This window comes from Aphelocoma coerulescens, chromosome 20 (assembly GCF_041296385.1).
Source record: "Aphelocoma coerulescens isolate FSJ_1873_10779 chromosome 20, UR_Acoe_1.0, whole genome shotgun sequence".
Classification (NCBI taxonomy): domain Eukaryota; kingdom Metazoa; phylum Chordata; class Aves; order Passeriformes; family Corvidae; genus Aphelocoma; species Aphelocoma coerulescens.
Genome location: NC_091033.1, coordinates 8,897,058 through 8,914,649, shown reverse-complemented (window position 1 = coordinate 8,914,649; position 17,592 = coordinate 8,897,058). Strand labels below are relative to the sequence as shown.

General features: G+C 42.7%; 1 protein-coding gene across 3 annotated transcripts in view; it reads right to left on the bottom strand.

Annotated features, from left to right (window-relative positions):
- RTEL1 (regulator of telomere elongation helicase 1) overlaps positions 1-14,401 on the bottom strand; it is a 46,821-nt gene extending 32,420 nt beyond the window's left edge. For all 3 annotated transcript variants that reach the window (XM_069034200.1, XM_069034203.1, XM_069034201.1), the window contains exons 1-15: positions 14,347-14,401; positions 13,425-13,541; positions 11,725-11,923; positions 11,259-11,352; positions 10,278-10,359; positions 9,619-9,679; positions 9,304-9,379; positions 9,053-9,137; positions 7,848-7,913; positions 6,240-6,393; positions 5,867-5,905; positions 5,151-5,229; positions 4,398-4,495; positions 3,301-3,356; positions 618-695 (exon numbers count right to left, since the gene is read on the bottom strand). In XM_069034200.1, the coding sequence (XP_068890301.1) occupies positions 618-695; positions 3,301-3,356; positions 4,398-4,495; positions 5,151-5,229; positions 5,867-5,905; positions 6,240-6,393; positions 7,848-7,913; positions 9,053-9,137; positions 9,304-9,379; positions 9,619-9,679; positions 10,278-10,359; positions 11,259-11,352; positions 11,725-11,923; positions 13,425-13,526 (1,269 nt within the window). In that variant the 5' untranslated portion in view covers positions 13,527-13,541; positions 14,347-14,401. The remainder of the gene's footprint in view (positions 1-617; positions 696-3,300; positions 3,357-4,397; positions 4,496-5,150; positions 5,230-5,866; positions 5,906-6,239; positions 6,394-7,847; positions 7,914-9,052; positions 9,138-9,303; positions 9,380-9,618; positions 9,680-10,277; positions 10,360-11,258; positions 11,353-11,724; positions 11,924-13,424; positions 13,542-14,346) is intronic.
- Positions 14,402-17,592: the final 3,191 nt, after the last annotated feature.

Here is a 17,592-nt window from a genome sequence, read left to right as displayed (position 1 = left end):
TTCTAAGAAGGAGGAAAAAGTGTATCACCATTCAACCAGTCATTTTTGAGTCAGATCATGGGAGCAGCTTTTCATGGGCTGACTTGAGCAGAGACTGAGAACCCAATATTTGGGTATTTCCACTAGCATAAACAACACAGATTAAATGCAGGACACTATTGTGGTGGAAAGATTTGCTTCATTTGTCAACAAAAATAGTATTAAGTCTTAATGTGATACCTAAAAAAAGATCTGTTCCTAAAACTCATCATAACAATACACAAAACAATTTCAGGGAGGAGGTTCTGCTGGACTTGCTTGGCACTGGGCTAAACTAAAACCAGATTACTGGAAGAACACATCAATTCTTGCTCAATATCCAATATAAAAATTTTCTGAAATTCCCATTTGCTGCACTTTTCTAATTTAATTTAGAAGTTCCTTTAAAAATTGTGTTTCTCTTCAGAATCTAAATTAAATACAGTTCCTTTGGTGGGTTTTTTTTGCTGTGTCTTTTTTTTTTCTCCCTATAATCAACATAATTTGCTGTACTATCCACATCCTTCCATGTCTTAGATACACTAAGCACAGACATTAAATGCCACGAGGGAAAATGCAGCACACAAAGCCTCCCATACCTTGTAGTATTTAGATATTGCCTGACGTGGCAGGAACGCTGTTGTGACTCCTTCTGGGGGATCAATGCTGAACACTGTCTGGAAAATGGAGGGAAACAGAACCACAGAATTAATTAAGTTGGAAATCACCTCCAAGATCATTGAGTCCAACCTGTGACTGATCCCCACCTTGAGACCCAGCCCAGAGCACTGAGGGCCACGTCCAGGCGTTCCTCGAACGCCTCCAGGGATGGGAACTCCACCACACCCTGGGCAGCCCCTTCAATGCATGGCCACCCTTTCCATGAAGAAATTCTTCCTGAACCTCCCCTGGCACAACATGAGGTCATTTCCTCTTGTCTGGGAGCAGCGCTCGACCCCCACCTGGCTGCCCCCTCCTGTTGAGGAATTGTAGAGAACAAGAAGATCCCCCCCTGAGCCTCCTCTTCTCCAGGCTGAGCCCCTCCCAGCTCCCTCAATGGCTCCTGGTGCTCCAGACCCTTCCCCAGCTCTGTTCCCTTCCCTGGACACGCTCCAGCCCCTCAGTGTCCTTCTTGAAGTGAGGGGCTCAGAACTGGACACAGCACTCGAGGTGAGGCCTCGCCATTGCCCAGCACAGAGGGACAATCACCTCCCTGGTCCTGCTGGCCACGTTATTTTTGATACATACATACACTTCTGATTTTTGCTTCCAGTAAAACTCCTACTGTGTATCTTTGCACTGAGAAGTGTCTCCACAAAAGTTACTGCTGTAATAACCTTAAATTTATTTCCTTACTCCTGTTATCAAATAAGACAGAGAACCTGGAATAAATATGGTTCTTCCGGGTGCTTCCTGCTACCTACATGGTGCTCTCATTGTACCAAAAACTGCAAGCCAGGACCTAAATACACTCAAACTATACAAATGACAATATTATTATTCACACTCTTCGTGACACTGGCTGTGGATAAACAAACACACCCATGAGATCAGTCACAACCAAGCGTAGAAGAACTTTTTGCATTCCTTCAGCTTAAAATTTCATCTTTGATCCCTCTGCTGATAATACTCTGCTTAGAAAAACAATCAAGTTGTAATCATATCTAATTGTCCACATATTAAATTAAAAGCATCTATCAACAGAGTTATGCTTTTTCCCCCTTTCCTCTGTGTGATGTCTCATGACTACAGATGATGCTCTTTCAAACATAAGGATCCCAGTGCAACTTCAATGAAAACAGCTGTGATTCTCAAATATTTACAACTCTGTTAATTTTTCTAAACAAAATTTCTCCAGACACTGAAAGGAATTACCCAAGTTCATAAGAGTATCATCTAGTTACAAGATGTTCTCCAGCAATCTGAAAAAAAGCACAATTCCTGGAAATATTTACTTCTGAAAAATAGCCAAAGATATGGTGTACAAAAAAAAATTTTGGTAAGGGTTCTTCGAAAAGGAAGAAGAAAATTTACTATTCATTAAAACAAGCTGGTGATAAACTGAGACTTGAAGACAAGGCTCTGCAAGAAGCAAACACTGTGTTAAACCAACAAAAGCTCTGTCCTAGTCCTACCTATCTCAAGATAGCAAACTACCACTTGGCAGATCCTTTGCAGCAACTGTCCACGTGCATGTCCCCAGCAGCAGAAAAGGGATCTGAGGTTTCTCTTCCAAATTCAAATCTCCTTTTATCAATCCACAGCCCAAAAGAGCACACACAGACAATGATTCCCAGCCTTGGAGAACAGTCCACTGGGATCAGGGAACCTGGCTTCTACTTCTGAATTTTCTCATCTCTCAGTTTTGAAACCCTGAGAAACTAACAGAAATCAGGCTCACTTGACCTTCCCCTCAGAACAGCGACATCTCCCAGTAAAAACCATTTTGGTACCAGTGTACACAAACTGCTACTACTGTACTGGAACACACACGGAGGTTTTGCTTAACCACTGCTAGAAAAATGAAAACCTGTGTATGTACACCAACAAACACCCATGCATTCAGAGTTCAGTGCTGCAAACCTGCCAGGACCATTCAAAACTCACCCAGGTAATTCGTCTTTATCATCCAGCTCTGTAAGGTTTGAATACACTTCTTCATTTTCAGTTTTAAACAGGGTGTAATTCTCTACTGCCCTTTTGAACATGTATGTTGGACAGACCACTGGCCCACTGCACCTCTGGATTTTATGGGGCTTGGGATTTTCATAATCAAAGTTTTGGAAGTGCACAACAGGGAGATGACTGACAGCATTATGTGGATTTCCACAAGTGTCATATTCAGTTCCTATAGAACTGAAAATATTTTTGGTTTAGAGATGTTGTAAATTAATAATTAAATGAAAAAATACAGTTACATTTTCTCTTTTGTTTGCTTTTATCCTTAGCCTCTCCTGTTATTTCATGAGATGGTCTCATATTCCCAAACCCTGCTGCAAACAAGTTCAATGACCCAGCTCCACCTGGTGGATGCTAAGCCCAGCCAAAATTTAAATCCAGCATCTCCAAAAAGGGAGACCAGAACTGCAAAAGAACAACCTGGGTAAAAATCAAATTAGCCCACCCCATCAGGCATCAGCTTTCTCCTCAAAAATTACAAACTTGCACCATTGCATAAGTGCACCTCCCAACAAGAATAAAACTGATCCAATGTCTTTCCACATCTTTTAAACCAACTCTACTATCCTTCAGATAGTTATAGAAGCAGCAATAATTATTTACCTGGATAATATCTGAGAGCTTATGCAATCCAGATGTATTGATAAATATGCCAGTACCTGGAGAAAGCAACACAAGATTACTCTTAAAACACAAATATCCATCCTCTGGTATATATCCACAGCTTATCTGAACAGCTCAACACTCTGAATATGACTTGAAAATATTCTCTGAAACAAATAACTTATTTCAAGTTTTTCATCATTATTCAAGATGCCAAGAGAAATACAAAACTGGCATTCCATGTCTGACACACTGGGAAGCTGTCACCCGAGAAAATTACATGGACTTCTTAAAGCTCCTCTGCATTAAAAATGGGAAAGGAACTAATTAAAACAGTAATTAGAGGAGCAGCTAAAAAAACATATGAAATACACTGATGATGGGGATTTTGCAGCAGAAATGATCAACAGATGCACTGGTCAGGCCAGAATGCAAACACCTAAAAGGTGCTGGGCAAAGAAAAAAAGAAGGGTGGATGTGCTGTCCAAGGATGGCCTTGCAGAACTGACAGTCTGTATTCTACTCCCTTCAATGCTTTTTCTGAAGAGTCTGCTGCTAAGAGCTAAATCATTTTCTTAACACATGTAAGAAGTTGGAGAATTTTCTCTACAGAAGGGCAAATTAAGAACAAGATGCTGGCAGACATTAGAACAGAAGCTTGTTAAATCAAGGAAAAAACCCCTCATATTCTATGATTCTCTACATCCCTGTTTTTTAACTCCAGAACTCAAGACACTAAAAGTACCATCAGCAAAATGCCAACAAGCTTCACACCACAATCCATCTGGTTTTAGAGAAAAATAGTGTCTGTGCAAAAATCCTCTATGTGTGCACATGGATGGACACCTACATGGGTACACACTCAGGTTTTGACACAAAGTGGTTCTCAAATTAGTTCAGTTACATGAACAGACATAAAATATGCTTCCCAGCAGAGGACCCTGCAAGTCTTAATAAAAAGACACAAGTCCTTAAGGTCAGATTTTAGTTTATAAAAGCTTTATCATTTGATTCTCTCCTATAACAACACAAATTCCCAGTTACTCACACTAAAGAGGAAAGTCTGAGTAAAACAGCTAAAAAGTTCATGCACTTACGGCTTGAAAGAAACTGTAAAATCTGCTCCAGTGACTCCAAGAGGGAGGATTTGGTCTGGAATGTTATTTGGGCCTCTGCAAACAGATCAAAGATGTAGCTGCAATTTACAAAGAAAAAGCAGATATGGGTAAACACTATTAAGAATCATATGGGCATAAATAATGTTACTCTTTCATAACAACAATTTCACCATCAAGTAGCAAAACATGTTTCTGTCTCCATGAGAAAGAAAAATTTACAAGAATAAAAATAAGTAGTTCCTTATAGAGACAGTGGACAATACTGACATGGTAGAAAGCACACTGGCCAGTCATTCCCTTTTTCCATCACTCCTCTCTAACATACAATCCATACTAATTTAGAAGCAGATTGGCATGCAATTTCCACGATTTTATTTTACCATGTATAACAGGCACCAGTCTAGAAACAGGCTTCCAGAGCTCAGAGGTGCCTCAGACATCACTGCAGCTTTGGTACCTCTGCTTAAATCATGACACAAAATTGAAAGCAGCACAGTGAGGAGCTTCTTCCAGCTCAGGAAACCCAAGCAGAGGATTTTCCACTCTTGAAACACTAAAAAGGGGAGTTTCTCCAAAAATAATGATTACTACAGATGGGGAATTTAAGGAAAACCAAACCTTGAAGAAATACTATTCCCAGAAACTAGTATAGTGCTATAACCCCAACAGCTGACCCAGCTCCAATTTGCTGTACTTTTTAACATTTAAACACATTAATGAGAAGAAAGTTACCTTCCCTCTTTGGTGACTCCACTACCATTTGGTGGCAGCTCCACTGCATCAATAGCACTTTCAAGCTGCAGAAGAATTTCTTCAGGAGAATCAAGAGGAAAAAAGTTAAGGTGCACAGAACTCATGTCTGGGACACATCTAAGTCTCTTTTCAAAACATACTTTATTACAAAGGCTGTTACCAAAGACAGCAGCCCAGCTGTTCTCTGTAAACAAACCAAAATGATCAAAACCAATTTCCTGGATATCAACTTTAAATATTCATATTCAACTGTTAAGAACTTCCATGACCTCAATTCCTAGACAAAGCTGAAGTCAGCAGCTAAATGTTAAATTCTTCTTTACAGACAGGGAAAGTTGTTCTTGGGAATGCTTTGTATAAATGAGCTATCTCAAGCTTTTTGCTGTTAACTTCAGGTAGCATCATATTCTGACAGCAGAATCATGCAACTGATGCAATTCCAGCACATTGACAGGATTGGAAACCACGGGGACTTCTAACAAAGAAGGAAACAACACATTCATTTGCCAAATCTCTCTTCTTTGGAAAAAACTAACTAAACATTCAAGAAAGATCTTGGAAAAAGCCAACAACTTAAGCCTCTATAAATGTCTCAGTTATAAGTAATGTATATGGCAATGCTACATGAGCTTGAATAGCTGCTGATCTTTTGAAACTGTTTCAACAACAATTTTCAACACAAAAAATAAGCTTACTCTTGATCTTTGCTATATCCTCCAGTTCCATGTTCAGTCCTGTTGAAAAAAGTAAAGATTTCAAAGAGGTTGTTTCACACCTATTTCATTCCCAGTTTCTTTATGCCTTTCCAGAAATTATGGCTATGAAGGTCAGAATTGTGTGCATGGAAAGACATTTTCTGTGTCCCCCTCACTGTTCTCTTTCATTATCCCTCACGTCACATTGATTTGATCAAATCTTTCAGTGTCTGGCAACAATTACTAATTAACAACAATTTATTTACTAATGAGAGTGTAAACTCCCCAAACTTTCCCTAAAAGTTATTTTCCAGTTCTTGGTAGTGACACTTTATAATTCCAGAGAAACAGTGATTTGTCATTGTCAACATACCTGAACTGGCCAACTCCATGTTGAATTCAGCATTGATTTCATTCTGTTGAACCATTTTGGCTTGTTCTTCCAGGACAACATTTATTGCATCCATTGCTGAAGCCAAATCATAGGGAGTCAAGTCAAAAGAAGAGGACTCCTCACACAACTTCTCCTAAAACATAAGGAATGGAAGAACTATTCTGTGTGCTGTTTGTTCAGGCAGTTTCAGACATGATGAAGTCCAGATAACCAGGCTTGATTTCACTTTTGATCTCCAGCTCAGGCCAGAGGATATTTTATAAACACCTGAAGACTTTGACTATTAGTAAGCATCATCTTTTCTGAAACGTAGAACAGATTTTGCCTCTTCCATATTATCAACATTCTAGAGAGTACAGACAGTATTTGTCTGATGTTCAAGCAGGAAATTTTTTTACTTAGAGAATGTTTGTTCTTCAAAAAAGCTGTTTTTATACTTCCCATTTAAAAAGTAGTAATGGTTTAAATACTCAGGATTAATAAGTTTGACAAAACTTTCTCTGACTTTGAAAATTAAGTCACATACTGCTTTGCCAGAAATTTTCATTCACAAAAAGAATCATTTTCCCTGAGGAATGACGATAAATAGTAAGCCCTAACCTACACAAATATTTGACTGTAATAGCTATGAAGAAATAAGTTATAAAGAAAAAAAAATGCTGAGCAAGCCTCATGTGTAAACAATCTAATCAGAAAGAAATTAATTTTATTTCAGGGTAATCACTAAGTTTCCACATATTAACGTGGAACACAGTACCATCAGATAACTCTGGCAAAAGGAGAAGCTGTTCTGGCTAATTTCTGCATGCAGGCAACAATTAGTACTTCTTGCACACTACAAAGGGAAAAAAAAAAAATCCCAAACCCAAACAACTATAATAGGATTTCCACACATTTTTCAACAGAAAAAGAGATGTTCTGATGAAAGGAGCAAATCCTGGATGCAATTATGCACGTCTCTCAAGTGAAGCAGAGCAGACCCGAGTGGCTGTTTACTGAAAGGACACCAGGCACTCAAGACAACAAACCACAGCTGTTCAGCAGAAATCCCACTGGGAGACTGTGGCTTCGTGTGGCAGAGAAAGGGACATATTTCAAATGTTCCTTTGCATTTCATCGTTTAGGCAAAGGGCTGCAGCTTCAAGCCAGCTAAAAGGAAGAACTCACACAGCAGCATTATTTATTTTTCTTGTTTTCCTCTATGAGTGAGGACTTGGAAATATTACAAGAGTCCTGTTTGCCATCGACTGTACTTGGGAGAGCTGACGCAGCTGAGCTTCAAGAATGGATCTTTCATCATTTCTTACACAGTGTTTTCTTGCAAGTCTCCAAGAAAAGAAGCACCTCATAAAGCCAGAGATGCACCCTTTAGAAAGAAACTATCACCTTATAAAACATCAGCAGTGTCAAAGGATTGTTAATTAAACGACAAAGATTTAACTGTCACAGAAATAAGAAATGTTCATGATAATGAGTATTAACAACATACATCTGAGTGCAGATTTTACAGCTGTTTGTAAAAAGACAGGGGTCTGTTTTATTTTTTGGATGAAGATTGAAAAATGGTAACAGACCAGAACAACTCACCACATTGTGAGCTTCATCGAGTATCACCACAGTCCCCTTCAGGTCCAAGCTGTGTGATTTCCTGCTCTAAAGACAAAAAAATAGAACAAGGAAATGGACAAAAAGGCCACTGAGATATATGGATTTGATTGACTAAGAAATTGGATTATAAGATACTTTTGTGTTTTCATGTATTTTGAAGCTGGGTTGGCTTCTTCCTTTGAGAAAACAGCAAGTAATGGCTGTGGCTGCCCAACACAGAAACCACAGAATCACTTTCTCTGGAACCAAAGGTGCTAAAATGTATCATGCAAATGTTTACAGAGGTTACAATTTGCAATAAAGAAAAAAAAAACCAAAAAAAACCCAAAAAAACCCACCAGATGTGTCATATTGGGATGTACAAGTTTAACTATTAATTTGAGTCACTTTGAGTCATTTTTAGCAACGGAGACCTGGGAGAAGTAGGGTGTAAAGCAGAGGATTTGCCTTGTATTTACAAATTTATGCTTGTGCTGTCTTTGCAAGTGGATATTCTGGAAATACCCCCTCCAGTACCACATCATTTCACAATGCTTCTCTGCTTATGGGGCTCAAGGGATTTTTTAAATTTATTTTTTAATTTATTAAACTTTTGTCTTCCTGCAGCAGTGGAATATCATCTGGCCTTTACTATAATTCATGAATTACTCTCAGTTGCATGAAGATGTCAGCACACTTGTTTCCTCAACAGAGTTTTCAAAGGTTGCATTTTCTATCCATGAAATATGGACAACTTATTGCAACTGTTTGTACACAAAGCCAGAAATTATTTCCAAGGGATATGTCCAATCTCTACTGAAAGCTTCCTTATTCTAAAAATCATGCAGCAGCTGCAGAAACCAAAATGCCTCAGAATGCATGCAAGAACACTGCACAGTGTGTGACTGAAGATCCAGGAAGGAGGTGAATATCACCTAAAAAGGGCACCACGCTCTGTAAAGCTAATTCTAGAAATACAGAAAAATCTCAAACAATTTTTTTTTTTTAACCATGGGAAAGAATTTACAGAGAAAACCCCCAAATGGCATCCTCTGTGGTCCTGAACTTGAACTGGGGTTTGATCAGTTTTGAAGCATACATAATGCATCCACTTGCTAGGCATCACTTTTCACTGTTTATCCATTAAAAGCGAACATAAGACAAATAGGAGAACAATTGTATTTAAAAGCGAAGTTACATGTTACCTTTGAGTCTAGTAAATAGTTGTAAGGCATAAAAATGATGTCTGCTTGCTGCTTCAGGCTTCGAGAGAGATAATAAGGACAAGCTCTGTTTAAAAACAAAACAGTACAGACTGTAATACTTGCAGAAATATTAGGAGAGCATTCAACATTCATGCACTATGATATACAAAGGCATTAATAAAAGTGAACAGAGAAACAGTTTTCATTATTTTCACAAGTCAGGGGGAGGAAGGTCAGAGGGGATCACTCACCTGTGCTTGTTTCCATTTTTAACCAAGTCTTCAATATCCATGATTGATTCAATCAGTTCTTTCTCTGTACTCTTTTCTGTAAAAGATGACATTAAAACCACCAGCTTAGGTGAAGGCTTCACACAAAGATTTGTTGTTACGCTGCTCATCCCACTCATCCACTAATATTTTGTTCTTGAAAGACAGTAACAGAAAAACATGCACACAGGTGGATTCTGCCAACTCTTCCAAACTTCTCTACCTGCCTAGCAAATCTCTCCCTCTCCAAAATATAGGGCTTTGCTTCCAGGGGAAGTTAAGGTGAGCCACACTCACCTTCCACATTGTTATAGAAATGACAAGCACGAGCCATCACTTTCATTCGGCACATGTAGATCTGTAAAACAAAGCCTGTTTCAGCCCAGAGTAGCACAGCTTGTCAAGCACTGGAAGCACATTAAGGAGTGAAATCAGTTCTCTTTAACACCAGCTAATGAATAAATGCTAATCACAGTTCTTTGGCTTTAAAATCATATGTCCTTCTGCTCACCTTGCACGTTAGGCTCTTTTTCTGCAGCACAGAACACTCAGATGCTCAGAGAAAAATGTGTTACATTTTACCATTAATACTTTTCAAAATAGTAATCTTTGATATTGTAAAAATAACAGCTAAATCAATAACTGAAGTAGTATTTTGAAATTATTATTGCTCTTGACAAACACATAAATGGCAGGTCAGAAAGTAGCTACAAATTATTAACTGTCATGTTCTACACAGTGACATCCTTCCCTGGAGAGAAAATGTCACCAGAGACTCAGAATTACATTTTGCACTCACAAAACTGGAAACCAAACATTCTTAAAAACATTTTTACAACTATTGGGTTTCTCTGCAGCCTCTTGTAGTTAAACAATGTCAGAGGGAAGAAGGACAGACAAATGACACAAAAGCCTCCACATTCTCCCTGAACATCCTCTCCAGGCTCTGATCTCACCTGCATGTGGTTGCCCTCCTGTCGCTTCACTTCAGGATTGATGCAGAGCTGCTCCCTGGATCCCAGCACACAAATCTTTGGCCTGGGTACACAAAATTGACATTAAAACTAAGGCAAGAAAGAACAGAGTTGTACATGCTCAATATAGCAAAAGTGAAAGATTGAAGGGAACAGATAAGCCCAAAGCAAGAGTCAGAGCCAGAACAAGTAAATTAGTCTGTCTGTAATTAATGTGTATGTTATTGGACTTTGAAGCACTGCATTTCTGCTGGCAGTGGTGGGTGTTAATAAGCAGCAGCAGCTCACAGCAAGAAGTCAGAAGCAGCAACTTCCACCATCCACCACAAAATCTGGGTTCTGTTATGACAGCTCAGCCCAGTCAGCTGGGGCCTGTCATCCACTACAAGCTCTTCCTGGCTGGTTGTGATGTTCAGAGTAAGGTTAGGACAGAACTGATTCACTAAAAACATTCACTATGGGTTTATTTGCTTACTGCAAGGTTGTATCTTTACAAGAACTACATAAACAAATCACTACTGACTGTCCAAAGAGCTCAGCCACACACTGGCATGTGAACAGCTGAAAACTGTGACAGGCATTCACAAGGTTCTTCATAGATTTACATCAGCCCAAGGAGTTCTACTTGGTAATGGCTCCCCACTGCTTTAAAAAATGTCCCCAGAAAAATATAAAGAGGGAAAACTAAAAAAGTAATTTTATAAATCAATGTGTCAAGTAAAAAACCAAAACCAGACTAAATTCAGAAAATTCTACGACTGAAGGAGAGAAGCTGTGAAGTATTAAAATAAACCAAACCCATCAACAAAAAAAACCAGGTTCTAAATATTCATATTAAAGAAACTGCATTTCTCTGGATATCATCTTTCATGCATTCATCCACAGAAGTTCCAACAATAACTACACCAGAGGGGTTTCTCTATCTTTCCTTTGAATAAGGACACCACCCTAAATCATACTCACCTGTACACTGTGTTCTTTAGCTCATTAATGACCTGTGTAAGCTGGGAGTGAGTCCTGGAGGCATAAATTATTTTTGGAATGTCAGTGTAATAAGCTGCCAAATAGAAGAGGAAAAAAGCAGAAAGACATTATAAGCATAGAAAGGAGAACCAGGGATATTCTTAGCCTCCTTCCCCAGCTGGTACTATGGTAACAGTTTGCCTTGTAGAGACAACAGGAAATTCTGTCATCTAACTACTCACACACACAAAATGAGCTAAATGAGTTTCTAAGAAGCTGAAGAACTAAATGAGCTCCAAGAAAAATTCAAACTACGTAAAACACCTTGAAAATCTACAAAACGGTGAAACTGTGCTTCATCTGCTCACCAATAGCTCCGTAACTTTATCAGTGCATATTTATTGTAAAAGACAAATAAAAGCAAGTGTTGATTAACATCCTGGAGTGCAGAGATGGTGGTACTCACTTGGGACATCTCCATCTGTGGCAGCAGTGCCCCAGGAGGACACAGGTCTGTCGGGAAAGAGCTCCACCCCATTCATGCGCTGGGCAATTTTCCGGGCTGAGATGGTGTCCTTGAAGTGCTCCCTCCAGGCCAGGGTGGAACACAGCAGGCAGAGGGTCTTTCCTGTGCCTGTGGGGCTCTCCAAAATGCCATTTACCTTCTTTATTGGAGAGAAATAAAAGAGTGATTTGGGGGGTTCAGTACTGCATGTCCTCTGCCAAGGAGCAAACACCAGCTGGCAGCCCCACCAAGGAACATCCACACACGAGGTCTTGTCAACCTGTAGGACCCTCTAATCAACTTAATGAGGCTCAATCAAAAACCCAGAGCCAGCCATCACATTTATTTAGCACAGGAATTCAATTCTCCATTCTTAGAGCAATTGGAGTGTGTCACACTTCAGCAAAAAATATACAAAAATACGAGAAGTTATTGAAAAACCAGCCCAGAAAGTGACTCCCAGGTAACAGAGTGCTGGTTTCCTTTAGGATTAAGTTTATATCCCATGTCAGTTTAGGCAAAGAACTTTGCCAGCACTTATAACACCTTGTCCTACTGGATGTTACAATTTTAAAATGTGTGACAATGCTACAAATTGGAAAAAAGCAGCAGCTGAGCTCAAGTATATAAAGGGAATTTATATAGATAACGAGCTCACGACACTTTGAGTTCAATGAGAGGAGGCACCAAGCAGGTACTGTGATACAGAGGAATGTAGAGCCAGGTGGAAAGCCAAAGTTTCCACAATAAGATTGTTTGGTCCCTCAGGAGAACAGGGACCATGAAGATGTGTCCAGAAAAAAAGATAACTACTGTGAAAAAACATTTTATTATTTTGACATTCATTCAGTAAAATTATCCTCTCCCAGAGCAAATGGAAAATCATACAAATAGTCCAAATATCAAGAAGAAAAGACCAAATCCCTCCTATGAGGAAAGGCTGAGAGAATTGGGATTGTTCAGCCTGGAGAACAGAAGGCTTCAGGGTGACCTAATTGGGGCCTTCCAGTACCTGAAGGGAGCCTACAAGAAACATGGAGAAGGACTTTTTACAAGGGCCTGTAGTAACTGTACAAGGAAGAATGGATTCCTACTGACAGAGAGTAGGCTTATACTGGAGATTAGAAAGAAATTCTTCCCTGTGAGGGTGGTGAGGCTCTGGCACAGATTGCCCAGAGAAGCTGTGGCTGCCCCATCCCTGGAAGTGCCCAAGGCCAGGTTGGATGGGCTTGGAGCAACCTGGGATAGTGGAAGGTGTCCCTGCCCATGGCAGGGGGTTGGAACAAGATGAGCTTTAAGATCTCTCCCAATTCTAACAATTCATGATTCTGTAACTCTGTGGAACCCCAGAGAGCCAAGGACAGATTGCATGAATACCAGCACTGCTTTCTCAGCCTTTCTGCCTTTTCTCAGTTTAGGCAGGAACATCCCATCTATATTTCTACTGACTGTCACCTGCCAGCCAGGATTTTAATAACCACAGAGTAAAATAAAAACACATGTAAAAGGTCAGAAAAGATTTGGAAAGGCAGCATACAAAGTGCATAAAGAAAATTTGAATTGTGACAACCTCTTCTTAGAGAAATCATTTTGTACAGTTAGAAATGACACACAGTTGGAAAATGAACTCAATCACCCCTGAGGAGGCAGCACTCACGCACCTTCTGCAGGCATTCCAGCACCTTGGCCATGTAGGCTTCCTGGCATGGGTAAGGCTGGAAGGGGAAATCCACCGTGATCCCGTTCAGAGTGATCCTGGGCATGGTTCCCTGAGGTGCCTGCAAGGAAGTGAAGACCACAATGACCCTGCTGTCATGGTGATAACATGCCATGATAGGGCTCAAAGAGACCTAAGAGTTCACCTCATTCAACCTCTGCCATGGGCAGGGACACCTTCCACTATCCCAGGTTGCTCCAAGCTCTGTCCAACCTGGCCTTGAACACTTCCAGGGATGGGGCAGTCACAGCTTCTCTGGGCAACCCGTCCCTGTGCTGTCACCAGCCTCACAGGGAAGAATGTCTTCCCAATATCGCATCTAACCCTGCCCTCTGTCAGGCTGAAGCCATTCCCCCCTGGTCTGCCACTCCAGGCCCTTGCAAAGTGGTTCCCTCCATCTTTCTTGTCGGCTCCATCAGGAACGGGAAGAAGCAATTAGGTCACACCGCTTCGGGACGGGCCGATACCAGCGGCTCTGCAAGAGACTCACGGGCACTCGGGACCCGGTCCCATTACCGGAATCCCGGAACGCACCGCCCACTCCAACCCGTGTTCCTGCAGATCCCTGTGCTCCAGGGTTCCCAGGTCCCGCGTCCCCATACTGCTGTACCCCAGTGCTCCCGTTTCCCCGCATTCCCGTGCCCCCGCGCTCCCGTTTCCCCGCGCCCCCGCGCCCCCGCGTCCCCGCATTCCCGCGCCCCCGCGTCCCCGCATTCCCGCGCCCCCGCGCCCCCGCGTCCCCGCATTCCCGTGCCCCCGCACTCCCGTGCCCCCGCGCTCCCGCGTCCCCGCACTCCCGTGCCCCCGCACTCCCGTGCCCCCGCATTCCCGCGCCCCCGCATTCCCGCTCTCCCGGAGCTCCGCACCTCCCGCTCCTCCGTTCGGAATCCCCGCGCCCGTGTCACGTGACAACCCTCCGCGTTCTGTACGTCACTTCCGGCGCGCGCTCTCGCGAGAGCCGCGCCGTTGCCCGGGTAACGGGCCGGGGAGGCGGCGGCCATGGCGGGCCCGGGCCGGTGGGGATCCCGGTGGAGCCCAGGCCGGAGTGTCGGGGAGCGAGCGGGACTGGGGGTTGGTGTCGTTTCATGAGGTGCCCCGGGAAGGAGCGACGCAAGCCCGATGGGGTTTGAGTCCTGCCGGGTCTGGGGGAAGCGGGTTCCGCTCCCCAGACAGGCCCTGGGTGGTTCAGCCGGACTGTTCCGCAGCCGCGTTTCCCGGGGCGGAGGCCGAGGTTCGGCGCCGAAGAGGCAGAATATCGGCTGTTCGCTCGCTAAAAGCTGCATATCCAAAGCCTCCTAGCCCTGTCGGAGTCCCCCGCGCCAGGGCCGCCTCTGACTGGCGTTTCTCCCCTTTTGAACGGCTCGGGAGCGTGTGATAAGCGATGCCCTTGGTCAGAGTTTGTCTCCAGGGCCGTGCTGTGCTTTGTGCTGGGGTCTGCCACCCTTGGGCGGTGCTGCATGCCGGAGAGGACAGAGCACGGCAGGATTCTTTGTGAAAGCCTCGGCGTTTGAGGTGGGAGGGTTCTGTGGCTTTTATGTTGAGCCTCGCAGCTCCTGCCGTAGGAACAGTAATGAATTCTGACGGGTCTCTTTTGTTAGGGGTGAATGTGCCGCTCCTTTGTTCCCGGCTTTTCCCTAGCACGGTGCTCCCACCCTTCAGCCCCCCGACAGTGTATCCAGGCACATCAGGAGCGGCTTTGTCGGCATTCCAGGTGCTCAGGCCGTGTGATTGTGGTGAACTGCTCTGGACTGATGGATTACCCAGTTTTGTAAGAATCTGGTTTTAATAAATGCATAGGTATGGATTACCTGGATCCCCAAATTTTGTACAACTGTGTTTTATGCAGCTATATGAGAGACAAGGTGGGAAGAAAATATTTTGTGCTCATCTCTGTGGTTTATTGCTGTAGCTCATGCTGCCACTGCATAGATGTAGAACAGGATGTGGCTTCTTTTATTGTAACTTTAAAATGCTTTATTCCTGGCCAGCTGCACAGCTTGTTTGTGTGTGGAACAGTTCTGGGGTTAAAAGGAACAGACTTTAAACTATGTAAGTCAAACCTTGTGTGATCTGTTGTGTTCCCAAACATGTGGTACCTTCTGTGTCGTGGTTTTGGGTCAGGGGAGCTCATGGGTGTTGCTCTTTTGGTTGCCAGCCTTTAAATTCCTTGAGCTGAACTTCCCTGGATCATAAACTGTCTTTAATTGTAGGAAATGGGCTGGAGAACACAGAGCTATTCCTGTGGCTCTTCATGTGCTCCACACAACATTTAACAGCTGGTTTTGCTCATGTTTCTGGCTGTGAACTCTTTGATGTGGTATCAGTCACGCACGATTAAGCTGCAAAAGAAATTAGTTTGTAAAGATTGTGAAATGAGAGTGTGGGATAACTTCAGGGGAGAATAAAGGTTTAAAACTCCTCATAAATACACGGGATACTGTGTTGTTACTATTTCCTCTAAATACCTCTTTCCTACATGGAAGAACAATATCAATAGTCTATCAGAGGAGATTATTTTGCCTTATTTCAGTGCTGCTGATAGAAGCAGTGTCACCTGCTGAGAGAGGGCAGCTGGGAGGTGACCAGCCCAAGGCAGGAGTGGCGTGTGAGTCAGCAGGTGCCCGTGTCCAGCAGCAAACATGAGTCAGCACCGGCCGCTCCGCAGCTCCTGGAGGCTGCTCCTCTGCACCAGTGACCTCACCTGACCAGCACTGCAGGCTGCCTCCAGCACTGCTGTCCTTCTAAAAACAGAGCAGAGGAAATGGGTTGTAAGTTTAAAGAGAAAAATGTATTCCTTGTTAAGGTTGCAAAAGAACTGTGGAGCTTTAGTGAAGCTGCAGCGTCTGTCGGGATGAAAACGCAATGAATAAAGGTGTTGGTCTCACACTGGATTGTCATCTTGGTGTTTGTCTCCCTAGGATAAACCCTGAATTCTTATAAAGCAGGAGTTTGGAGAGGGAGGAGAGATTTCAAGACTGTCAGAGCAGCACAGAGAGTTGTGTGGCAGCTGCTCACCAGCCTGTCCCCACCAGCCCCGTCAGGAGGAACCAGCCCGTCTCCACTTCTCGCTCATTACTGGGTTTTAAGATCTTGGATAAACTTTTTCATTTTCAAGAAAAAAAAAAAACAATGTACAAAATAAAAACCTTGGGAAAGATGATCCTTAGCCACTGTGGGAACGTGGCTGAACCACACCAGAGACCCCAGCAAGCGAACACTGGTGCTGTGCAGAAATGCAAAGTGAATAATGGCCATATTTGCTCAGAGGCTGCTCAGGCAGGATCTCTCTTCTGAGATGAGATCCAGATGCTGCCAGAGGAGCAGGAATCTTCATGACTGGGACAAAAGAGCCTCAAGGGCTATCTATGTGGTTGCCTTGAAGGTTATTTTTCCCCTTTCACACTGAGGAGGGTTAAGTTGCCATTTGTTGTCTTTCTGAGTCTAAAACTTTCCCCCCCCCAAATTATTTGATTTCTTTGAATCCTGATAGTCCAGAGCCTTTCAGTCCATTTACTGTTGGGGAGTAACAAAATAGGTTTCCACCTTGACCCTCCAAATTATTTTCTCCCCATTTCTCATGCAGCGTATTCCAGTGGGACACATGGCCACGACACCTTGAAAGCATTCCACACCCTTTCCTCAATAAAAGGAATAAAATGTGTACTGGACTGATGCAAAAAAATCCAGAATGTTGCAAGAGGTAGCCAGCCCCTCTTGGGACTGCTGGGAATATCAAAGCCAGAGTTCATCCTGAACAGAAGGGGGAAATTATTCCAGCAGTCAGGTGCCTGGGATGGCTGCCTTCCTTTGATCATGGCAAAGGTGCTTTTGAAACACGCACAAGATAACTTGTGAAGTCCTGGAGATTCAATACAGGGAGAAAGTAGGGAGAGTTGGAACTACAAAACTAGGCTTGGACAGAACAGGGAGCAGTTAAAGGTCATAAAGAAGCTCCTGTTGCAAGCACACATTGAAAATGTGTGGATAGTGTTAATTTTATTCTGAATTAGACATTTCCTCTATTTTTCTTTTCTTACATGACAGTGTTAGAATAGGACACTGGGAGATGGGGGGGGGAAAAAAAGAAAAATCTGTCATTCTAACTGAATTTA